At 52.3% G+C, this 25,356-nt stretch overlaps 2 protein-coding genes across 5 annotated transcripts in view; both read left to right on the forward strand.

Annotated features, from left to right (window-relative positions):
* Nucleotides 1–135: 135 nt before the first annotated feature.
* Nucleotides 136–8,762, forward strand: LOC105694983 (nucleolin). Of its 4 annotated transcripts, XM_012416185.2 has the most exons (8): nucleotides 136–344; nucleotides 1,893–2,227; nucleotides 2,296–2,597; nucleotides 3,279–3,788; nucleotides 7,399–7,676; nucleotides 7,784–7,981; nucleotides 8,065–8,358; nucleotides 8,485–8,762. In XM_012416185.2, exons 3-8 carry the CDS (start codon nucleotides 2,300–2,302, stop codon nucleotides 8,626–8,628), a joined length of 1,722 nt encoding a protein of 573 aa, XP_012271608.1. In that variant the 5' UTR covers nucleotides 136–344; nucleotides 1,893–2,227; nucleotides 2,296–2,299; the 3' UTR covers nucleotides 8,629–8,762. The 4 variants fall into 4 exon arrangements, with proteins under 4 accessions (XP_012271608.1, XP_023289716.1, XP_023289718.1 ...); XM_023433948.1 differs by having other exon boundaries at nucleotides 1,893–2,597; XM_023433950.1 differs by lacking the exon at nucleotides 136–344 and adding an exon at nucleotides 570–611 and having other exon boundaries at nucleotides 1,893–2,597.
* A 2,606-nt stretch (nucleotides 8,763–11,368) lies between these two features.
* Nucleotides 11,369–25,356, forward strand: part of LOC105695119 (protein rhomboid) — a 90,686-nt gene continuing 76,698 nt past the window's right edge. The window contains exons 1-3 of the mRNA XM_023433947.1: nucleotides 11,369–11,626; nucleotides 11,905–11,928; nucleotides 11,994–12,158. Of these exons, the coding sequence (XP_023289715.1) occupies nucleotides 11,369–11,626; nucleotides 11,905–11,928; nucleotides 11,994–12,158 (447 nt within the window). The remainder of the gene's footprint in view (nucleotides 11,627–11,904; nucleotides 11,929–11,993; nucleotides 12,159–25,356) is intronic.

The following is a 25,356-nucleotide window of genomic DNA, read 5'->3' on the forward strand; positions in this document are numbered from 1 at the left end:
CTCGACGGAGTTCTTACTAGGAACATAGAAATGGCAAGGAGGTCGCGCGTCTTCTCTCCTACTCTGGCCTGGGCGGAAATTGAATTTTGTTAACGGGAACATAGAACGTGCACGGAGGTTTGTCCAAAGTCCGGCCACCTCCGTGCTCTTCGTACTCTCCTAGTAAGAGAGACCGAACCCGGCGTCGGTTATCAGGAGAATACGACGACACGGAGCTACCCCGAGAATAGGCGACTTTGCGAAGGAGCGCGGGGATGGCCGTCGCCGTTTTTGGATGCAGAGTCGGGTCTAAGTTCAAGGGAACGGTGTCAGAGGCACGTTGCGGTTACTTAGAAAAATGCCCGGTAGGTCGTTTTAACAAATTTTTGATTTTTCCTTTCGATCTTATTATCTTGTGTAGCTTGTTGCAGTCTTTTTGGGGGGATTTTTGTTAACGTCGGCTCTCCTTTTTTCTCTCTTTCTTTTCAATTCGGAATAATTCGTTCGGCGGTCCGCTATGGTTCCGGCGTGGAATATGGGATTTGGTGTCAGTGCTTCGGTGATAAGTAGTACGCGCGCGCCTTCGCCCGGAATTAGTAATCAGGATGTGCGCGTCTTCGTTTCTGTACGAGGTAACGTTTCCGTGTTGGAGCATCGTCACCAGGGCCCTCCGCATTCCTCGGTGACAACGCCTCGTGATCTGAGTCGCTTTGAGGATTTTTTTCATTTTGGAGATTTACAATTATCCCCTAGATTTCCGTGTGATTTTATCCTTGCGGCTGAAATTCATTAACGTAATTAAGAAACAAAAAAGTCGTTTTATTTGTCTTCAGAATTTCATATTCGATTCGATACGGTATCGCCGTTGAGTGCTCCGATGGCCGAGACTTTGGGCTCACTTTCCTTTGAGAATTGGCCCGCGAATCTCGCTCTAACGGTCGGCCGCCGGTTTCTGGGATTTTTTTCGGAAATTCGTTTTGGGGAAAATCATTCGCCGATCTCTCGATCCAGGACAGGAACGAGAGAATGCGATCTGGGTTACGGACGCGCGTTTTGTCTCGGTTTTTTGCCCCTCCCCCCCGGGAGGAGGGAGGGAAGCGACAAACGGGGAAAGAGGGGGCGAAATCGCCGGGAAACGAGCATTGCCGGTAATCGTGAGTAAACTCGTAAAATCTGGAGAGCAAATCACCTCGGGACTGATCATTGCGGCAAGAAGTCGCTGCACTCCTTTTTCTTCTCTCGTTTTCTCCTTTCGGCGATCGGGACAGGCAAGAGAAATCAATCGTTCAATTAGGCTCTCCCGGTTTTATCTTAATACTTGGTCGAGTCGAAGGATGCTCGGTGCACTTGCCTCGATGTCATTGTCTTCGGGGGGAGGACGCCTCCGAGGAGATGCTCAAGATCCCGCTAAATGTGCGCGATAAATAAGCCTTGCCCTTCCTCCGAAGGAATTTTTCCATCCGATTTTCCTCCCGGTCGTTTGGGAGAGCTCGGAATCGCGTCAATTTCTTAGCGATCCATATTATGGACTAGTTGGTTCCCTAAGTCATCCTCGAAGACGAAGACGTCCTCGGGGCTCGGTCGACCCCCAGGAAATCCGAGCGTGAAATGTACAGTTAACCAGATCATTGCTTTCCCTCGGAGCCGACAAATGGGACGGCGCGTTCTAACGCTCCAGAGGAATGCGGTCCTCCGGACCGACCCGAGCGGGCTCCGGAACACGAAATTTTCCGAAAAATCAGCCCAAAGCGCTCGAGTCAATTTTTCGATCGCCTTTCGAGCACGTCAAATAATATACGCTACGCGTTCATTCAAATTATCTCCCCGAACTCGAGAAAGTTATCATTTCCTCTCGCGTTTCTCTCTCGTGGAAGATCATTAATGCGTTCCTTTTTTACTTTTACTTTTTCGAGGCCGGTATCCCCGTATCCCTAGGAACCTCTCCCGAAAAGCGGCGACATCGACCTGGAAGTAAATCCGATAGGGAGAGACGAGGAGGAAGGGGGGACCTCCCCTGATTTTTCTGGAGATGTGGCAGGCGTGCCCCACGTGGGACCAGGGGGAGGACGAGGACGCTCCGAAGGAGGACGCCGAAGAGGCGGAGGAGGTGGGGTGCCACCAGGTATAAAAGAGGGGGGCCCTCGGAGTCGCGCCTGTTTCCCCGAAGAGTTCCGCCGAGTCGCAGGTGCAGTGCCCCTCGTACCTGACCCGTTATCGGCGCTATCGGACAGCTCGGACACCCCTCCAGGTGAGTCTCGAAAGGTCACGACCTCCCTCGCTTTGGTAATTATTTTTCCGAATCTTCTTTCCTTTCAGAGAGATGAGGTTGGTGGCGGTGCTGGCACTTTTGTGCTGCCTCGCGATGGGCGCTATCGCCTCGCCGGTCCCGGAAGCGCAGAGCTCGTCCTCGGCGATCCCCGAGAAGGAGTCCGGCAGGCAAGCCGCGGCCGCTCCCCCCGCGGCCGTTGCCGACGACGACGACGACGACGACGACGACGACGACGACGTGGACCTCGATTTTACCGGCGACGATGACGACGACGAGGAGGAAGAGGAGGAGGAGGACGACGACGAGGACGACGATTACCTCGAGAGGTTCATCGAAGACATCCTCGGAGGTGAGCAAACGTGCTCCTCGCGTTCTTCGAGTTCGCCTCGGTACCGTAAATTGACGAGCGAGCCGAGACGTCCACCGTTATGCACATATCCATCCCCGCGAGCATACATCGCGAAGTGGTTCCGCGGGTCCGCGTTGCGTACGAGCGTGATTAACGGGATACTCGCAAGGATTGGCATAATCCGAGTCGAGGTTCGTTCTCGCCGGGAATCCGGAACCGAAATCGTTCGAAATCGTTCGAAATCGTTCGCCGGTGGGGCAAAAAGTCCAACTCAAAATTCACGCATTTGGTCCCGTCTCGGAGAGTTTAAAGTCAGAGCCCGAAAATGGTCGACTCTCTGTCCGGTGAACTTGTCCGACCTGTTACGGGACAGGGATCAAAGCTTGACCGATCTCCCGCGCGTTGACCACTGACCACGTTTAATAAGTGGGACACCCGTCACTCGGGGCGAATGGCTAATGAAAGCCCGGAAGAGAGTCCGCCGCGGGACAACCTACTAAAATGCACCATCTGCGTTTTACCGCTCGACCTGAAAAGCCCGATATGCCGCGACGGTCGGGAAAATCGGTGTATCGGAAATAACGAATTCGGTCCACCCCGAAAGAAAATTTACCCCCTTTATTTATTAAGAGAGAGTTGGAAAAAAAATCGCTAAAGCTGGACTTTTAACTCCGTCCTCAGGCGAGGACGAGGACGACGAGGACGACGACGAGGTTTCCGCGGTGGAGCCAGCAGTCGCCGCCGCGTCGCCGGTGCAGCCGGTCGCGGCGGTTGCAACGCCCTCGCTCCCGGCCAACGTGCAGAACGACCTGAACGGCATTCCCGAGGCCGAGGGGTCGAACGAAAACGCGGGAGACGCGACTTCGGGCGATCAGGACTCCGAGGGAGCCTACGAGGAGGAAGAGGTCGAAGGCGGCGAGGTCGTGCCCGAAGGTCAGGCGGCCTCCATTTTGGAGAACACCCCGGCGGAAGGTTCGGACCCCGTGGCCTCCGCGGCTCATCAGGCCGTTCCCCAGGCCGCCGACGAGGACGACGAGGACGACGACGACGATGACGACGAGGACGACGTAGACCTCGACCTCACGGGCGACGACGACGACGACGACGAGGACGAAGACGAGGACGAAGACGAGGACGAGGAGGACGAGGAGGACGACTCGATCGCCGACATCGCGGACGCGCGGCGAGCACGTGAGTTCAAGGCCAAGAAGCACTCGCGACTGCGGGCTCAGTAGGGGGTTCGACCGTCGAAGAGGGAGGACCTCTCGTTAAGGGGTTGCGAGGGACGAGGGCGATTTGGCGGATCCGTAGGATCATCGAGGCTCTCCTTGGCCCTTCGTTTCTGATTTGACTCTCCTGGATTGCCTGGAATTTTCTCCATTTTTTTTTTCCTCTGGAGAGTGTCGAGATTAGGTTCGGTTTCTCTAACGCCTTGGAACAAAGGTACTCGAGAGGTGGAAGAAAGCTTTCGGTCTAACCTGGAAGAGTCTATGTAGAGGGAGCTTGTCTGGGTGTTTTGGGTGCTGGATGGTAAATCCTGGTTCAAGTCCTCTGGGTTTGGTCGACGATCCGTGACAGTGGACCCCTCCCTTTTTACCCTCCTCCTTTGACTTCTTTGTACGAAGAGGGACGTAGACTTTATTTATTTATTTATTTATTTATTTCCTGCCGGCCACGTTCGTCCGTTCGGTCTTCGCGATCGTCGAGGGAAATCGACGGCCGAGAATGCGAGCTTTTCTCGCGATTATTTATCGATTCGGTCGTATCGTTCGCGCCGTGACGGGGTCCGCACTTCGCGATCTGTCGAGTCCGCCGTGTCGAGTCGAGTCTAATTTTTCGATTCGATTTTCAACATTTCGTTAACTCGTAAATGACAAATTCCAAGACATTCGATCCAATATGGCGGAGCCGATATTCTCGGTATCGATGTTATCGGCGAAAGAGGTGGCATTAAAATGTGTTATTTTGGTGACGTCACGTCGCGTTATTTCGAGTTTCGTTGTGCTTGGTTCGCGTTCAAATGTGGAGGGAAGAGAAAAATGGAAGGAAAGAAAGGATGGGTGCGAGGAAGAAATGGGAGAGTGGGATAAGGACTCGTCGATGACTCGGTTTGACGATGCCGTTCGATAAAGCTCGTTAAGGAACTTTTTGTACTTTTAACATTACCCGAAACTGTACAGTCACCCCCCCTTCTCCACAATGGATTGACGAAATATAGATAATTTATTGTTTTTACAAAATTGTGTCAGACTTTATTCCACTTTATTCTCATGTTTCTCTCACGCTTTTTCGCCTCGCTCCGCGGTGCTGGACGTTTATTTATTTGTCAAATTCCTCCTGTGCGTGACGTGCCGTCCTGCCAATTGTTAAACGAGGTTGTCAAATTCGACGCTCGCGGACCCTCGAAGGAACGCAGGGCGAACGTTAATTTTTATCGATTGAATTGTAAATGAAATTTTGTCCCGGCGAATTTGACAATTGCCTCGTCGTTTTAATGCTCGTTCTTTGGCCGTTCTCCGAGGTATAGTCGAAATGAAATTTTGTTGTTATTCTCAATTTTGGTTATCGACGATCTCGGGATTTCTTGCGCCGATTTTCGAGTACCTTTTCTCCGTGTTTGAGGAAAAGTGGAGAAAAGCGATCGCGAATCGCGAAATTTTGGGATCGGATTGCTTCTGCGCTAACTCTGCTTCCGCAAGGTGGACGGTAAGGACGGAATTGACGGTGACTCGATCACGATCTCGACAGGACGAACCGATTGCACCCTTCATTCCTCCTTGTAAATACATATCTCGAGATTTTCCGAGGCTCTATAGACCAAAAACCTTTCGCGACAAGGAGGTGGTCGCCAAAGAGTAGATTTAGAATTCCCCGTAGAGTTGGAAACACCATGCGTAGTCTTTGGGACACTCTGCACGTCTGGCACCGTTTCCTTTCCTCTTCGTCCGACCCATTTACCCATAATTTGCTAAGTGGAGCTGCCTCGGAAGTGAAATTGCACGATGCAGATCGAAGCGCGGGCTCGGCCACCGTTAATCACCGGCTGATCGGTTTTATCGGACGATCCTTCAATGTAAACCTCGATAAGTTATGTCGGAGGCCTCGATAAAATCGAGAAACCGTGATAAGAGAAGATTTCTTCGGGGTCGCTAATTATATATTTATGGCGGGTCAGTCGTGCAGCGTCTTGCGGTGGCCTTTGTTAAACGTTGCCTGGATCTCGGGGTAATGGTTCTTTTTTTATTCAATTTCCTTAAAAGCCCCTCGATTTGACGAGAGTAAATCGCATTTTCTCGCACGAACGCGGAAGTAAACGAGGACACTCGAGGCAATTTCAAGAGAGAAGTAACGAGAGCCGTCTCGTCGAAGACCTCTCCTTAAAAGGAATTCCGACGAAACAGGTGTATGCAAACGACGCGAAACGGCCGAAAGTTGAAGAAAGTCGGCGAGGCCTTATTTTTTATTTTCTTTCTCTCATCGATTCGAATCTCTCTTCGTTTCCATGCCACGGATATAAACACGGAATAAAACTCGACCTCTCTGGCCGAGTTGAAAAATCTGCTTCTTTCCTTTCTAATGGTTTTTCAAAATGACGGCGCCAGAAATTGGCCGTATAAAAGACATCAAAATCGAGGCTTTTATTTGATTAAATCGTGAAGAAATAAACGATATCTCGCGATTTAAAGATCCTCCTGGATGGACGGTTCGTTGACTCGCGAGAACGAGGGGGATAAGGAAAAATAAAGGGGAATTCCGAGTTAAGAGGTAATCCTGGATTACCTCGAGAGTCGATCAAGAGGCGCGTCCACTTCCTGCGTCGCCGGTTTCCAAGAAAGATTTCACTCCGGTGCGAGGAAGAGGGATAAAGGGAAGAGGAAGAAAAGGAGAGGAGACGTCGGGAGAAGAAACGAGGTTTCGAGGGCGGAATTTTGATCGGCTTTCACCCGGAGGCCGGCTCCAGGGGAAACGAGGTCGTCGACCAGGACCGATGGGAGACGGTACCCGTTGACCCTGGAGTCCCACCTTGACCCTGACCTACTCCCACCTTCCAAATACGGAGGGGCCATCGTCCTCTTCCCTTTTCATTCCTCTTCATTTCCTTTCCCAATTTCTTTTTCAATTTCGCCGAATCGAATCTCGTGCCTTCGCGAGGAACGTCGCGGATTTCGAGATTCTCCAAAATCCTCTTTCTTTTATTTTTAACTCTTTTTTAAAGCTCTCGTAAAGCGTTACACGCGTTACCTGCCCATATTCAGAATCGACAGGTATTATGCGCTGTCGTTTATTTTAAGAGGAACGTGGCTAGGGTGAAAGCGGCTGATTTTGGAATCCTATAATTTCTTTATTTTAATTTTTTTTACGGTGTTCGTATTCAAGGAATCGTTGGTTGTTCTTCCCCGCCGCCGTTTTTACCTTAAGGGGAAGGTGGCCGGAGGACGCCGAATTTGGTCGACCATCGGAAATGGGTCATGGCCTGGTTCTGGTACCAGTTTGGTGAGAATTCCAACAGACCGGTCGTTACCGTTAACATTGTTTCCTCGACGCGTAAGTAGGTTCCGATCGACCATTAAGGAGGATCTGGCTTCCACTTCCTTAGCGGAATGAACGCCATCTCTAAATGGCCTCAGGGATCCGTGACGAGCCCGGAAATTAATAAGACGCGAAGACGACCGTCGCTACTTCTCTGTCAAAAAATTGAAAAAAGTTATAAATGCTATGTTACGTCGGATGATCTCTCGAATCGAGTGGCTTGGAAGATGATCGTGTGCTTAATTTCGTGTCGTATGGAAACAATTTTTAGGCGCCATGGAAGAGCCCGTTCACGTTTCCGCCATTTACGTGGCGAAATACAACCGTTTCGTGGATAACATTTTGGGCCGTATCAACAAGATCCTGCGCACGAACTACGACCCTGTGACCGTTAAATTGACGAACCCCAACGTCAACACCAAATCGAACAAGAACAAGAACAAGAAAAAGACGAAAAGGAAGGGCAGCAAGAGCAACGCCAGGAGGAGGACGGAGGAGTCGATCAAAATCGATTCCCATGAGAGCAACTCGGTCGACGAGGTCTTCAAGGTGGGCGGAATTGCTCGAATTTAAATGAGCCACTCCTTAAACTTTTGTCCCGGCGGGGTGGTGGAAAAAGATAGAGACGGTTCATTTTTTCGTTGAACGATCTTTAGGGCTCCCAGATGGAAAGGGAAACCTCAACGATCTCGACGAACTCTTTGACCACCGACCAACTTTCCCCGATAAACGCGACCTCGAGATCGACCAACCGTGCCGGCACCAAGAAGACCCCCAACAAGAGTAACAAGACGAAGACGAAGACGAAGACGAAGACGAAGACGCCGAATGCGAGCAAGCCGCCAAAGGACAAAGTAATCGGTCTTCTTTTTTCGCAATTTTGGGGGACTCTTTATTTTAAGTTCTTATTTTATTCGTGAGAATGTATGTTAACTAGACGAAGACGAAGAAGAGCAAGCCGAAGGCTCGAGCCACGCTTTACGGACTGGCTTCGTTACACAGAGCCGGAGATGTCTCGGTGAACATGATGAGCGACCACACGACCATAAAAACCAAGTTCAACCTCGGTCCCCTGGTGTTGAAGGTCGAAAAGGAATTCGGCAGGGCTGCGAAAAAGGAGTTGAGAAGCGCCACTGCCACCACGGCGGAGATGTCCGGGAAATTGAGCCTTAGGGTGCTCCATGGCGGGGCGGCGACTCTCCAGTCGATTCGCGTATTGCAGCCGAAACAGGTACAGGAAGATGCCGGCAGTTGTTTTAAAAAAATCGGATGACGGGAAGGTCGAGGAACATGGGGCATGGTTTTCCATTCGGAAACAATTATTCCTCTCGTTCCTAATTTTTTTCTTACTTCTCAGGTACGAGTGGAGAGTGCCGACGACCACGACAGGACCCGGGAATTTGTCTGGAAGAGGTCGTCGCATATTGCACACTTGGTGTCACAAAAACTGTCATCCGCGACGAAATCGATGTTGCGTCCTCCTCCTGTTACGACCGCCTGATTTTGCCGATCGCGATCTCGTCGTTTTGCTTTTTCGGATTTTTCTAGGGAGGGGACACGACGGGAGGAAGTCGACCGACCGGAACGTTTCCCGAAAACTAAAGCGGAGACCGTTCCATTACGGGGAATGCGTCTCGCCTGCACGTTAGACTCGATTGGGAAGCGAAGTGCCGGGGAGATGCGGTCATTTATTTATTTATTTATTTATTAAACTATTTAATTATCTGGAAGGCTGATAGGTGACTAGATGGGACTCGGTCACTCGGGTGTTTAGATGATCTCTGGATCGTAAGGTTTATCCCCCCTGCGACTGTTTGTAGGATTTAGATGTAACGTGTAAATAAAGATCCACCGCGACTTTACCGTGTAAATTGGTTATCGCTAGGAAATTATTTCTCAATGTCCCAAGTCGTTCGGACATTGTTTCTCGTCGATTAAGGTATTCATTTTTCTGTTCATTCTGTTCATTCATCTCTCGATAAGGTAGGAAACAGTGGGTAAAGTACCCTTTCTCGGATAAGTTAGGAAACTACGGAGTTAACTACTCGAGGTGTAGATATTTTCCGTGCGATGGCGCCACTCGTGTCTGACAGTAGATAAGCTTTTCACGAGTCAGCCAAATGAGTACGTAGTGCGCCGTCGCTCCGGCAGATGGCGCAGCCATTCGCTTCTTCTCTTTTTTTGCTTCAAATACGAGTTGTTTCCCTCGTTTGATTCAACCCGTAAACTTTTCGAGAAACTCGGAGTCCTCCACCTTCGATATAAATTACCTTCGCAATTTTTAATACCTCCCGCATGATCCAGCTGCAATGTAATTTACAACGTGCTCCCCTTTATTGTAACATAAATCCACGTTCATCGCTGAAGCTAGCCTCCGTTTCCTCCTGTGTTCTCGTGAATTTTCACATCCCTTTAAAACGAAAGAGAGGAGGAATAACTCGAGGGATCATCCGAGCGAGTCACTCGACGCGTCTTCCGGCGTCGACGTCGGTCGTCTCGGCTATCAGACGCGGGGTGCGAAAGGGAGAAAAGACCCGGGGAAACGTCGGGGGTGTCTCGTTCAGGGGCTTCGGCGGGGAAGGGGAGAGCGATCGATGTACACCGTCTATGTGTGCGTATTTCGTGTATCGAGCGCCCCGCGGCGAGAGAAAGACGGAGAAAACGGCGGGGCGAAAGAGGGAGCAGGAGAAGAGGCGAGCGCAACGAGGGCGAGTGACTCACTCGAGGGCGCCTCGCGGCGTGCACGCCTGCACTCCGCGGGTGGGAAGAGACGGAGCGAGCGACGGGGCGGGCGGGCGAGAGAGACGGCGAACGAGCGGGAGCGCGAGAGGGTGGCGCGACGCCTTCCCGAGTCAGTAGCGTCGAGTCCGTCGACGTCGCGACGCTCGGCGCTGTCGCTCGTGAACCGGGTGCCACGTGGTCGCGTTATCGGCACGCGACCCCGCGTTATCGACCTCGGGACCTCCGCGACGAGTGGTTCGTTTGAAGTTAGTCGCGGAAACCCGCCGCGTGGGTCGAGGGAGGCTGGAACGAGAGGGCTGGATCCAGGAGAAAGGACAGCGAGAGAGAGGCCGATACCGCGACGGGGGCGCCATCTTGTTTGGACATGGGCGCCGCCATCTTGGTCTTAGCTCGGACGCAACGGGAAGGGGAGAGAGACGCTCATACGTTGTTTCATCGCTTTTTAATACGTGGATTTTTTCGCATACGAACAGAGACTCGTGAAACAATGTCCCATCGTTGCAAAGTCGCGTCTTTGGTCCACATTTGAATGTCGTACCCGAAACTGTCGATTTCATCGGAAACTAGAGTTCTCGTAATTCGGCAGAAATTTCGATATCGGGAAAATTTGATACGGATCTTTCGCTCACGGGATTCCTGGAAAAGGGAACGAGCGAGGAGTCCCCCTAGAGTCTACGACGCGTCTGAGCTCTGGCTGCACTGCTCTGCATTATCGACCGAAAGTTAATAGCGCAGCGGACGCGTCAACGATCTCTCTCTTTCTCTCTTTCTCCACGTGGGCGAATCCCCCGTGGAGGGGTGCGACGCCATCGGCGCCCCGGGCGGGAGGGAAGCAGCGGCGACGAGTCGCGTCGTCATAGCAACGCCGCGGGGTAAACGGATTGGTTTACCCACGTGACCGACTCCTGCGTCGCCCCCACCTAACCTGCACAAATATTCGTTCGTCTCTCTCGCTCTCGTTAATCGAAAGAGAACAGAGGTCCCTAAATTATCGATTCGATAAAATTCAATTCTTCCGCGACAGGTATAGTCCCTGTCCATCTTGACCCACGCGGTCGCGATCAGCTGACCCGCCACGCGGTCGGACGATAGTTGCGTTCCTTTGGGCACGTCCCCACCCCGAGTTCGATGCAGACTCGATATTGAACTACCCCCGCTCCCCCCGCTCAAGAAACTCGATAAATACGGTTGCGTGGTAATTAAAGTGTCTCTCGGTGCAGGAGAGGCGCTAGAAGCTGGGACGCGCGACGGCGGCCATCTTGGCCCACGTGACCGACCACGTGGTCGTAGTCAGCTGGTCCCATTAGAAGCGTTTCGAACTCGATGCCGACTCCGCATTAAGTCGTCATGCCGCGTTTCGGAGGAGAAGGATTCGCGATTTACCGGCGAGTGAGAGACGTCGCGACGCGGTAAAGACGAGGCCCGGCATCGGACAGCGCACGGCGCGCGGCGCGCGGCATGCAGACGCGACGCCGGCGTCGGCCGCGACGCGCCCGACGATGCCCTTGACGAGCGGCGTCTCCATCCCGACGATCGCCGGCACGCTCGAGGAGGAGGACGCCCGCAGCGCTGCGAATAGCGTCGCCGGGGGCGCCGGGGGAGCCGGGGGCGCCGGTGGCGCCGGTGGCGTCCTCTGCGACGGATACGCCACCGATCGCACCGACCTGGCCTCCGAAATCGACGTCGATCTCGACCTCGACGGCGACATCGACGGTGACATCGACGAGTCCGAGTACCGCAGGGAGCTCCTCAACGACGTGAGTACTCTAGAAGAGAGAAATTCAAATTGTCGAAAGAAAAAAGTAGAAATACCGGAAACGAGGGTAATTATCGACAAGTTTAATACTTTTGATTACATTTAAAAAAATTATTTTAAAGGTGAGGGATCGGGTCCTACGTTTTGTAGGGTTTTTGTTGACGCGTGGTTTAACCTCGTGCTTTCATCCGCGAGAGCCATCGCTTACAATTACGCGAATTCAGCGATTTCGCCGTACCTGTCGGCCGGTAATTGACGAATCGTCATTACTGCTTTCAGAGATGGCGGATGCTCTTCGACAAGGTACGTGGCTAATCGGGACGGACGGAGGGTAAGGGAGGGGTTATCGGATCCTGTGGAATTCGCAGTTCGATCCCGAGGGATTCGGCGAGATCCCGGTGGAGGACTTCGTGGCTGCCCTGAGGAGTGCGGAGTGGAGGGCGGAGATTCCTGCCAATAAAAGGGACATCCTCCTGGCCAGGGCGAAGGAGGCCAGGGTCGCCGCCATCACCTTCCAGGACTTCGTTAACGTCGTGAGTGATTTGTCAGAATTTCTCCCCATTTTACTTATTTTATTTATTTTATCGTTTCGTTCGTTTTGGCAGCGAAGCCGAATTCTCGCTCTCTTGTGCGTTCATTTCATTATTTCGCGTGTTTTTAAAGTACACCGTAAAATTCGGGGGGAACGCCCAGAACGTTTGCCTCGAAATTGAGGAATTTGCGCGGACGCTCGTTTTCGCGATTTTCCTGGAGAAAGAGAAACGAACGCGAGACCTGACAAAGGCTCGGCCCAAACGAGCGGATTATCATTGTGCCAGATATTTATCTGGCAATTCGTGGTCGGCATTGTCCGGCCAGGTCCACCCTGGCATTCTTGGGGTTTGACAAATAAGACGGCAATAATGGCGGGGGAGTTTCTTTCGACGGCGGGCTGGGCAAAACGAGCGGAATAAGTCCATTACTCCTGGCGTAAGCCCTTTTCCGTGATTATTCTCACGAGCCGGGTTTTCGTCGCGATTATGTCCCGAAACTACCCCTTGTGTCCCCCTAACCGGGAACCGCGGGAAAACCCCGTCGAAAAATCTGTCCTAAAAACCGCCCCTAACGCGAGGAGACGAAGGATCTCGAATATTTATTTGAAATGTTTAAAAAAATATGATAAGCCGGCAGAAATGAATTTTAATCGCCTCGAAGGGATCCAATTCGAAAGGAAATTCGGTTAGATCGGGGCCGGGCACGTCGGGCGAATTTAAATAATCGATTGAGTTGCGGTTGCGGGCAAATTGGACCGCGTCCAATTCGACGATCGAAAAGTCCGACCGGAAAGCACCGGGATGCTCGACCGCAGTTTATGAGGAGGCGCCCCCTGTATTTTTCAGTATTTTCCAGTATTTTCCGCAACGGTATTTCCTCTGCTTTAGTCGAGTCCAAATTCTCGTTCGCGTTTAACGCGAGGCCTTAAATTCGAAGCGAAAATCGACGTTTATTTTGATTTCGAGTCGAAATCAAAATAATGACGTTCTAGCCCGAATTCGTCGGTTTTCGGACCAACCTGTGATTAATGGGCGTCTCGGGTTCCCCGAAAGGGAAAGGTGACGAAGGTGGATCTCCGGACCACCTACCGTCCGATTCGTGGGGTCTCCTCGCCGACTCCTATTCGGGGACATCTTTCGGGCATTCGTTTGTATTCATCTTCATTCCCTCGTCCTCCCCCGTATATTCGGGCGCATTTGATCACATTGGCCTGTATTCGCGCCCGAGGCAAGGGGCTCGGCCGCCTTTTGATTTATGGGCCCAAACGAGGTGGTCCCGTTTAGCGGGCCCTTTCTGGGCCCAAACGTGTCGGCCGCCTTCGTTTCTTTCCCTTTTCGGGTACCCAGGGCCTCGGAAATCGCAGGAATCCCGTCCCTCGATGTCGAGGCGTCCAGAAAAGCTCCTTTAAAACCCAAAATCACGGGGAATTAAATCAGGAAAAATTGACAATGCTCTGAAAGATACCAGATCGATCGTGAGAAGAATTACAATTTTTTATTCCAAGCATTTCAGTTAAATAGTACACATTTCGTAGAGGGTGGTTTTTATGGAAATGGTAAAGGGTGTGGTCTGAATTCTTGTAGACTTCCTGTAACTTCTCTTTCGGGTGATTTTTCATTTTGTTCCGTCTTTATATTTGGAGAAACGCGAGTCGACGTGCGATCTTACTTCTGGAGGAAAGGAAAACGACGTCTCGACAGGTCTCCCATTTCCCGGGCGAAATTCCTTCGTTTTCCAAACAGGGCCTTCCTCGACGTCGCTTGGCATTAACCCTTACCCTGACCTGCACTCTTTCTTCGGGGTTTCTTTAGGGTGGACGAGATCTGGTCCGGCAATGAACACTTTTGTCCGCGCATTCGCCGGAGAGAACCGCGCCGGGCCCCGGCTGTCGTCGCGGATTAGCCAGAGAAGCTTTGGTCCCGGAATTAAGGCCCTTGACCTCTTTCCACCCGAGTTTTCGTCAACCTCGGGTTACCAGGGGTCCCCGTCGATTCCTGGGTCCAATGGAGCGAGTTGGGCCCCATTGAAAATCGCCTCTCCCTCCGACCCCCATAAGGAGCTCCATCCTGGTCGCAAATGGAACGCGATGATTGAAAGTCGATTTTTCGAGCGAACCAGAAGTGCTTTCGAAAACTCTCTCGGACGAAAGTTCTTCCTTATTTTAGGCTTGACAATGTTTGTAGAAGGCGTTTTTTTTTGCGAGGAAAGGTTTAAGGTTAAGAATTGTGGACACAAGTCGTAGACGTGTGGGCTACTATAGAGAATGTTTTTGCGAGATTCCCGGGGAACAGGGAGGATCAGGTTCCACGAATGCCTTGTAAAGCTTTATTTCGAGCCAACTACCGAGGGGAGCTGGTGCTTTGTCGAGAGTCGCATTCAAAGTCCAACTCTCCTAGGGAAAATGCGATTTTGCCATCGGAAGAGGGAAGTACGTCCTCGGACGTCTCGCAGAGTCGTTCCGCCGGAAGAATCCGGTCCTTGCGGGTCAATTGTGCCGATCGATTGTACACGAACGAGCCTGCAACCTTCCTATTCAGATGTCGATGCTTATCCGATAATCGGTTGCGATTCAACCGCGCGTTTTCGCCGGCTCGCCCAAGCCTGGAAAATCCGTGTTCGCGGGCGGTGCATCGACAACGCATCCATCTTCCCGCCCATCAAAATCCAATTTTCCGCATAAGCAGGAGGCGATATCAAAAAATGCCCCAAACAAGAGTTGCCGCTTACACCGATTTCAAGAAATCTTGTCGGAGACACTTTCTCGCAACTCGCGCCGCTATCGCGGGAAACTGGAAAGTGCACCCGCAGCGACACCGTTATCACTCCGTTGGAATATTCGCGCCCCTACCGGTTGAATTTCAATTTTAGGCCAGAACGGCGCGCCCTATCGAAAAGCTCCCTCGACAGAAGTTGTTCCCCGTTTCGTGCCAAGCAATGTTTCCGGGAAACACTTTTCCGTATTTCGCCTCGGCCATCCCGAAAATTGCAGTTTTCCCGCGTGCGACGCGTTCTTGGCTGAGGCGGGCGCTCATCTAAAGGCGCATTTCGATATAACGTCATGTTCGAGGAAGGCGGCTTTGTTGTGCCCCGAATCGAAAATTGGCCTTTCTTCGAGAAAATGCGATTCCGGGGCTCGAGGAGAGGCACATCGGTATACCGGAAGAGCCGGTCCTCGTGGGTCAATTGTACCAATCAATTGTATGCCGGGACCGGAGACCCTCCTATTCAAATGTCGATGCTTATCCGATAATCGCGAGTGAATCGCTCGCCTGCTCGCTGGCTCGCGTGAGCATCGGGAATTCGTGTCAACCGGCCGATTGGAATTCGTTTTTACGCTTTAAACGATGCGTCGCTTCGGGGACTCCGACGAGCTCGATGCAGAAATTTCGATGATTTTCGTTTTCCACGATGTCCGCCGTTGTCGCGAAAAATCGAAATTTTTTTTACTCGATCGACTCGACCGAGGTCCGCGATACATACATTTGGCGCGGTAGACCGCTGCCCGGTCTGATTCCGCGAACATCTTATAGAATCTCTTTCGATACGAGACAGTATATTCCCCGTCCGTTCTCTATATACACGTATTGCATCTCCGTGTCATCGCATCCGAAGCGGAGCGGCTCTTTGTCGAGCCCCGAATAGGGAATCAGGCCTTCTCGTCGGAAACTCGATTTCCAGACGCAAGGAGCAACTCTCGAGGATTCGTTGCATCGGAAGGACCCGATTTCAAGGGGTCGATCGTGTCGCACAATTTCCATATATCGCGGATGGTCGACCCTGGACCGGCGAATGCGATCTCGTCTGTTTCGAGTCCGACGGGTCAATTCCGTGGTTAACTCGAAGAACGATTCCGATAATCCTTAGATCGCGTTAAAATCCCTATCGGCCTCCTCCATTTTCCGGTCTAAAAATCCCGGAATCGATCGATCGCGTGACAGGTCGACTGCTATCAATCCTTATCACCCCCTGGTCGACGTTTCGCCGGTTCGTCCCGGGGATGGACGACTCGCTGCTCTTTATCGTCACCGCTGTCCACAAGAAGAGGGGCGGCTTCGATTCGCCATTAATTCCCGAATGCGAGGAGAATTGGAAATAGTGGTCGGGTTTTCTTTTTTTTTTTCGTTCAGCTGCAGGCTAGGAATACTAAAAAGCGGAGGATCCCGAACCGTTTCCTGGTTCCGTTCGATGGCTTCTCTCTTTTGATGAAATAAATTCAATTAAAATCCGAGGTAACGAAGGGACAAGTCGCGTATTTAATTGTAATAAAAATCGACACTTTTAATCGAAATCCGTTAAATTCTCGTGAGATGGATTCTCGGTTTGGCGAATACTTCCGCCCCGTCAGCGCGAAGCCGGAGCACTCGTCCGGATGCTGCGTCAGACGTGGACCGGAGATCTTCGCCAAGCCCGTCCTAGGCACGTTCGGGAGGATCCCGGGACGTCCCGGACGAGCCCGGACAGCGATTAGTGCCCCGCGGACCCGGGTCGCCCGCCAAGACAAACAGGAGGGCCCCGTTCGACGAGGTCACCCCGAAGAGGTCCCCGAAGAGGTCGGGGGATCTCGCCGGGGTGGTCCGAAACCTTTTTCGTGGACACTCCCCCCTCTCTCCACCGCCCTGGTAATTTCCTCCGGAGGATCCCGAGGATATCAATTATGTCCCTGAGACCGCTCTGTGATGAGGCACGCCGCGCCCTCTAGCCGTCTCTCTTTCTCTCTCTCTCTCGCTCTTTCCCTTCACCTCGATGCGCGAGGTGCGGATAAGTCTCCTCGTATCTCCTCGAGTTTCACCCGTTAAGCGTTCACCTGGATCGCGTCGGTCCCCCGAGATGCCAGATTTATTTCATCGGTTCCCTCGTTCCTTTCTCTTCTGAGATTTTGCAGCATCGTCCTGGTTAAAAAGGCACCGAGTTTCGAGATGAGCGCGTGACATTCGGCTAACGAGCACGCGCGAGTTCCACTTTTCGACGTCCCCAGAAATCGGATAGAAAAGCGATGCCCGTTCCCGGGAGCGGGAAAAGGGTGAGTTTCGCCCTAAACCCAGAGGAGCTACAGGAGATTTCGCTCGGGGAAAAGCGTCGTGCGGCCCGGCTAAAAGCATTCCCCGGTACAGCGGGGCTTTCATCAGGGCGGATCAGCGCTTATCCGTGGCCAAGGACAAGAGAAAGCCAGCAGGAATCGGTCAAGCGTCGATCCGCGGATAAGGCCCCGCGCGGGAGGCCCTACGGGGCCTCGTCGGGTCCCGGGAATGGGCCTTATCGATGGCCCGAGGGTTCTCGAAGGTCCCTTGCCCTTATCTGGGCCCGCTCGATTCGTTAAGCATCTCCGCCCCGGAACGGGCCCAATGACACCTAATTAGGGGACAACCGAAACAAAACACGGCCGCCTTAAATAAAGGAGGGGGGACGGGCCCAGCCGCATACCTCGCTAGGGGCCCGACTCGGGACCTCTGACATACACGGGCCCAGAATTTTCTGCTCTTTTTCGTCGCTTTTTTCTACCTCTCTCTCGTCTCTATTTTCTCCCCTTACCTTGTTCCTTCGTTTACGCCTCGTTGTCGCCGCGAAATCGACCCGTAAGTCAGGCTCGCACTTTGTCGCCGCCACGACTCGTAAATTCTGGGCCCGAGGTGGGACCCTGGGGAGGAATCCGGGTTTTGGGCCTTTCTCGCTGAATCGCTCGCATGGGTGGAACTTTCGAAGAGGCGAGCCCCTGTCCCCTTTTGCTATCGACGGTAACGGATATTTAGGTCCCTATTTAGATCGCAGATATTTCGGGACCCGTTTATGAATAAATAAGGCCCCGGACGGGGCACGCTTTCGGGTCGGGTCGTAGCGGCCGTCCACGTGCCGTTTTAAGTGTTAATTAATCTCGGAAGAAGCGACGCCGGCGACGCCGGGCCCTGGCGCTGGCGTCGGCGGGACATCGGGCCCCTTATCTGGGCCCCGCGATCGTCTCGGCCCCCTCCGAGGTTTTATCGCCGTGGGTCACCCTTAATTAGTCTTCCCCCTGGACCCGGCGGGCCCAGGTAGGCCCAATCGCCACCCGCGAGTCCTGACGTCACCCTCTCGACGCGTCCCTCGTTCTACCCTCGGACTAATTGACTGATCGGGTCAAATTTCTAGCCCGCTCTTGAAAATATCAAAAATACATGGTTGAGAATTTTTTCTTACCTCTTGAAAAATTTATTGCGATCAATATTTAGCCGGGTAAACGGTGCAGCCGTGGAGGAGACACCGAAGTTCTCAAAAGAGGAGAAGAAAAAGTTGTGACTACCGGCGGATCCCGGTCGGCAGTCGACACTTTCGGTGGCCCGGTCTCTGACTAATTGGCATACCTCGGCGGGGGGCTGTCGGGCCCAACTGGAAGATCTTTCAGATTCTGGCCCCGTCGGGGACACCCGCCCCGGAATCCCTCGAGGAATTCCCGCAATCTCTGGAAACGCTCTCCGCACTTTAGATAATTCCTTATCTTAATTTTCTCGTTTCCCTCGACATTTTTGCCCGCCCCCGAGACGTCGAAATTTTAAGATCGGGAACTTCTACCTTGTTATTCTTTTTCGAGCATCAGGGACGGTGATTTCAATATTTTCGCGCGATTTATTAAGTAGATCGTGGTAGCGGGTGAAGGGGGGTGCTTATCGCCCACGGCTTGATATCGTCGCGTCAGCTATCGACCCCTTGCGAGAGGATCCACAGGTGGCTTGGATTATCGGAAAGGGGGGTAGAAAAAAAGAGCTACCGGAGAGACCGTCACGGCGGGCATATCAAGGATTACGCGACGCTCGAATTACCTCGCGGAAATTTGACAGGAAATTCGCGAACTCTCCTAGAAACCTAAACTTATCAGCCGATACGAAAGCGTATCAATTTCCACTTTGCGGGCAGGAAAGACACTTGACAGGGGGCTGCATATTCATCGAGCACTCGATGTCACCTGTTGCGCATATTTTGAAACGACGTGGGTACATTGACTTAACCTCTCGACGCGTCAAGTAGGGATTTGGATAAAATCACCTTTGAGCACGTATTTTGTCGGACCCCTTAGACATCCACATTGGATCCGGCGGGCAGTGGCCACTTTTTCTCCCCGCAACCCCTTTGCGAGTCGGCTATCGGGGGGTCGGACCCGGCGGCGCTCCCGATAAAGCTGTCAAAGGGAGCCGTTGCGCTACAGGGTGGGGCCTTAGGGCCCGTTTCGCCGGGATCGCCCGTTGTCCGGCTAATAACCGCCTTCGTGCCGGCCATTATTATCCGCTAACCGGTCCCTGTGCAGGTACACCGATTTCACAAGGTAAACCAAATAACGCGTCGACGCACGACTCTCCCTCTCCGTTCACCGTCGTCCTTTTGGGCCTCGGGCCCAGTTCCCGACCCGACCGCGGCGGTCGAATCAAACGACGATTCCGACCTCCCGTACACTCGGCCCCTCCTCTCCCGACCGACTCTGGGTGGTACGCGAGTGGTCCCAACTTATTCCACCGACTCCTCGTTTTCCGAGCGGGCAACTCTTGAAATTCTTGAAAATATCCTTTTATTTACGATTTTCGAATTTCCAAAATACGACGGAAGCCGTGAAATTACCCGGGTGTTTTTTCTTCTTCAAACGAGAACTACCCCGTGCAGGGTCGATTTCTTGGGCCCACCGCCCCCGGGACGGATCGCACAAAGAGAGGTTGACGCTTCTCCTCGGCGGTGCGCCGTGTTACGTAATAGGAATCCCGCCCACCGCTACCGCCCGGCCGGGCGGTCGGATCGCGACGATTACAGGGTCGCAGGGCCCGTCGGGCCCTTAACCGGGTCGGACAAAGGAGCCTCTCGTTAGGCTCGAGACGAGGCCCCTTTTTTCCCGCCCGCTCGGGGTGGGCGGAAGGCATTATTGCGCCGATTACCAAACCGAGACAAAAAAAATTCATCCAACCAAAGAAATATTTCTCCGAATGGTCCCAAAGAAATATTTCCTTAACTCGTGGAATTCGACCGAAAGCATCTAAATTATTCCAGTGAAATAAAACTCTATACTTTGAATCAACGAAAATATTTCTTCTCGAAGCCTCGAAAAATGGTGAAAAATGCGAAGGAAAAAAAGTCGAGAAAGAACCAACAGAAATTCGTAAAAATGTTAAGGGTAGTCGCTCGCCCTATTTTCTTCCATTTTTGCACTTTAGACGTCCGGTGCACTTTGGGGGTGCAGGATGCAGGGAGTCGACGGGAGGTGGGATTCGATGGGGTTCTCACCTCACCCCCGGGGTAGGGGGGGAGAATATTCTTTTTTTCGAGTTTTCGCCCACCCCTTCGGAGTCGTGCCGCCATTGGGATGACCGGGCACGTTTTCCTCCCTTACGTGGTTATTAGCTGCGGCAGGGTGGCACGTACCTCGCCACCCCCCGTGCCCATACAAATTGACTCGACCATTACCATGCCGGGGTGGGTGCAGTAAACCCGGGGGCAACCCCATAGTAAACCCTAGGGTTTACCGTGGGTCGCCCTGCCCGAGGAATTCCGGGGGACGAATCGATCACAGAATGGCTGCAACCTGTACATCCGAACACGTGCGACCGAGACAATCCCGGAGGAGGTGGTGGCTTTTACACGGGGTCTTTCTTTCTACGGGGTGTTTCACGCCGCGTTTCGAGACCCGACGTGCCCCTGAATATTGATGTCTCCCCAGGTGGGAACGAATGTCGGACTCCGGGGAAGAGGGATTTCGAGGGCAAAGAGGGGGTGTCAGGTGCAAAGGCAGACGCAGGAATTTTTCCTGTTTTTTCCAATTTTTCCTCAATTTTGGGAGATACCTCCTAAGATATCTGGATACCTAAAATGTGAAAAATCTCGAGTTTCGGAGAAAGTCATCGTTCAATTACTCGTGAGAGAAATAGGGGCCCTACCTTCCGCATTTTGGGATCTACTCTACAAGGTGCAATCCGAAATCTTGGCCATCTGGGATCGCAGGTCGAGGGAAACAGGGAAGCGGAGGAAGAGAGAGAGAGAGAGGGAGGAATAGGGTCCGATTCTTGAGCCCAGCTGGGGATAGAAAGAGAGACCTCGTCCCTGGCACTGCATTGTGTCCCGGCGGCTATTGTCAGTCGTCGGGCCCGAAATCAGTTTAACTTATTCCGAATCACGAATTAGCCATTACGGGCGAAAATCGCCCGCCGGACCCTGGATTTTCGTTTTTAAGGCGAACGGGTCCCGACGCGAGGACCGAGGTCGCGAATCGGGCCCCTGGACACCTGACCGGGCCCCTTGAGGGGGGTCAGGTGGGAAACTTGGCCCTATGGGCCCCGCCAATTCCGGACGTGCTCGGGACTCGGACCCTCGGATTACGGGTTCCCGAAATTGCTGGTGGATTTTTCCGGGGTGGGTGGCGGTTTGCGAACATCTGCACTTCGGGACTCGGGGCCCTTATTTTTTGACGATTAATTTCGGAGCCCCTCGCCTTCTGGGCCCGCAAAAAAAAAGGGAGTCAGGTGACGCCGTAAATATCTTATTTTGCTTTCATTTTATTTTTCTTCCCGCAAAAATGGAAATTGCCCCCCGTAAATTCGGAACTCGAGTTTGCGCGATTTTTTCAGATCTCATTTTTCATTTTTTGGGGCGATCATCCTTCGCTTGATTTTTTGGGCCCGTCCCTATGAGTCCCAAAAATTTCCCGCGAGATGGGCGAAAGGTCAAAGTTTTGAAAATGTGTGCTTTATGTGGATTGTGCGGTGACGTGTCAATTATGCTCGCAGTTTGGGCCCTTTGGGAGCACCTTTCGAGGGGGTGTCCATTTTCGGGGACCAGGGGGCGAAAATGGCCCTCACCCCCGCGCGACATCTGTCGGGCCACTTTGCTCGCGAGAGGGAGATCGGCGTTTCGGAAATCGGCAGAAGGTTCTCCCGGAAAGTCCCTTTTGTGGCGAGGAAGGAACAGCTGCCGGGCCCCTTTGATAGGGCCCGGAATCGAGTTTCGGATTTCGATCGGTCGAGCCCTTTGACTCCCCTGCGGGGCGGGAGGGAATTGACACAGGGTTTATCCATATATGTATATATACATTTTACGCACACTTTTATGCACATCCGCGAAAAATGACCAAAATGGGCTAATAAAGCGGCGTCAAAGAGGTTTCGTTAATGATGCTTTTCTCCGAACATAGATAAAACGTTTCATCCCTTAAATTCCCCCTGAAATTAACCTTGAAATTGTTTCAGTATTTTTATTCTTCGTCTTCTTTCCACTGCCCTTTATTTCCCCATTTTGTACGATAACATGGTTATGTCCTCGCGAATGGAGAGGAAGAAGTCCATGAAAGGGTAACTCGCGTAGGGGTTGGTTTCACGGAAGGGGTGAGGTGTGACCGTGACACAAAAGACGGGGCTCGCATCTGCGGGACTTTTCCAGGGCTTTTGTGCTGGATCGCAGGATGCAAATGCGAAGCCGCATCTTTGGGACACACGAGGGTTGCGGGTGGAGTGCGTGCGCTTCCAATTTCGAATCCGATCGAATTTCTGGACAATGTAGATTTTGATCGAATACGGGTGCAGAAATTTACCCTCGCGTGTATGTTCAATTGTTTATCGCAAATTATTTAACACGTCAAAAGTTGCGAGTTTTGCACTTTTCCTGCATTTTGGCAGGGAAGAGGCGTCCCACATTTACATTCCCGAGTTCAAAGGAGTCCGGATATGCGAGAATCGATTTTTGCGAGTGTTTTTTTTTACCTTTCGTTACTTTTTTTTTGCAAATTGCAAATTTTGCATTTTTCCTAGCACATAGGATCGCCGGAAAAGGCGGCATTTCCGAGCTCAAAGGGCCTCAGCGTCGCGGAAATCGATTTTTCGGTTTTTCAGGTTTTGCAAATTGCTTCACCGTGGGCATAAGCGTGCGAATATTGCGCTTTTCCCAGGTCTCTGTATTTTGCTCCCCGAGTGGAGTCCCAGCGGGACGTTTTCGAGTTGAAACGTTCAAAGAGCCGCCGAGTCTCGCGGAAATTGATTTTCGCAATGTATCCCGCAATTTACCCCTGTTCAAGGGCCCATATTTTCGTCCACCGTGGCGACGCCGAGATACTTTCCAGGTCCGAAGGATTATAGACTGCCAATTTCTGTACTTTCGAGCCAAAAGGCAACGAGTTTACAGTTCCAAATTGACGACCGGTCGGGAGAAGAAAATTTCGCTCCCTTTTTTTCTTTATCGCAAAAATGCCAGATCTCGTCGAGAGCACTTTACAGCTCTCGACAACGACGCTTCCGCAGCTTCGTAACGGCGATATGTCGTGAAAGGAAAATTCACGTTCTCCACCTGTAATCTTTCTCTTATCGCAATTTTTGCACCGTATAAGGGCCGAGGGTTTTATGCGGCAGCACGCGTGCTCGTTCCCGTTTTTTACTGCCTGTCGAGATGACATCTCCACGGCACTTCCTGGAGAGAGGGACGATAGATCGCAAAAATCGACTTCTGAATATAATCAGTTTTTGAATTAATGCAATATTTTTTTAAATTAACAAAATATTCCTTCGGTACTATTCAATGAAATATTTCATTGATTCGATATTTTTTCCTCAGGGTAGAACCTAACAAAAAAGCAGCATTTGTAAATAGATTCCCCTCTCTTAGCCTTTCCCCCTCCGAAGGCCATGGGTTTCCCGTTTCCCCCGTTCCGCAAAAACCAACATACTCCTCCTCCGCTCTTCTTCACCCCTCTGCAGGGTCGAAGGCCTAGGGGCGCGCACGCGCCCTGGCAGGGACGACACCTCGGAGGTATTCCGCAACAACCCTTCGAGTGCAGACGCCAGGTGGCCCTGCTCTCGGGATTTCGCCGTCCTCCTCTTCCCATCCGCGATCGCAAGGCTCCCTCTCTGTCGCTCCCCATCCCTCTGTAACGAGACACCGCCACCCCCGCCGGCAACCTGCCCGATACCCCCCCTGACAGATGTTCCCCGGCCGCCCCCTTCGACGTGCAGGCAACTCGCGGGCAACACGGCACGCGCGTGCGCGCGTGCCTCGCCTTCTCGGGTTCCGGCGGCGCGAGCTGTCAGACGCGCCGCGCCACTCGTGGGGTGAGATCGCGCCACTGAGAAACAAAATCCATCCTACCTTAAAATGATTAAATTAAGGATTAACGATCGCCATGAATTTCCTTCGTGAAAGAGTCGGTCACCCTCCATTACGCCCTCTTGATGTATCGAATCTCCTCGGGTTGAATTAAAATCGTATATCTCGATCCTCGAAGGGTCGACAAGGGTCGAAAGGGGTCTGTATCGACCGGTGATCGACAACCCTTTTCCGGCCATTGTACCTCGCGTCTTAAATATGAAATTTTACCTTTCACGCGTGCCCCCCCAAACTCGTGTGTGTACAGCGGTACGCATAGAGGAAGGTCGAACAATGCGGCTTCCCCAGATGCTTCCGGTCTCTTATTTCACGACTTGCCACGTGGCTCGCTTCCTCCCTGCTAAAGATCCGATCGCGGATCGCATCGAAAAAAAAAAAAATTGGAAAAGGGAGAACAGGAGGCCCTTTGTGTCGGCGGTCTCTTTATTGGAATTATTTTTTTTCGGGGTTTCATTGGAGTCCTCGGTCCCGCTCGTACGGATCCAAAATCTCATTATACCGAATTCGGTATAATGAGATTTTGGAGAGGAAAAAATCGATCAACGCGGCGAAACTGAAAGATGTATCGGGCGTCGTTTCTATGACTACTGGGACCCAAATCGCGACGCCCGTTCCGAAAAATAAGAGCCTCGATATCGATGCGACGTATTTCGGAGGGCATCAGGGGTGCATCGTTCCCCTTCTTGGGAAGACTTCCGGGCGGAAGAAGTCGTTTGTTCTTCTCAGGGGCGCGTGCGGCGGCCGCGACCGCTTGCGGCCCCCGCTTGGAGAGCATAAAGCGCTGTCGGAGTCGTTTGGGGCAATAAAAGGGGGAGGCAGGAAACAGCTGGGGGTACTCCCGCTCGTGAGACGCGATTTCGGGCATTATTTCGGACCGCTCTCCGTTCCTCCTCCTCCTCCTACGAAAGCTCGCAGGGGGTCGAGGGATGCCGCGGATCCAAAATCTCGAGCGGCACGTAGTCCGAGATTCCCGGGAAGGCGAACTCTCTTAACCTTAAGTGCAATCGAGACTCCGCGCGTTCCTGGAAACTCTTGGAGATCCACCGTCCATAAGAAATTAAAGTGTTACGAAAGGGTCTGCCGTAGATGCAGACCGTCAAGATG

The sequence above is a fragment of the Orussus abietinus genome, unplaced genomic scaffold (genome assembly GCF_000612105.2).
Source record: "Orussus abietinus isolate OABI.00-Male unplaced genomic scaffold, Oabi_2.0 scaffold59, whole genome shotgun sequence".
Taxonomy (NCBI): Eukaryota; Metazoa; Arthropoda; class Insecta; order Hymenoptera; family Orussidae; genus Orussus; species Orussus abietinus.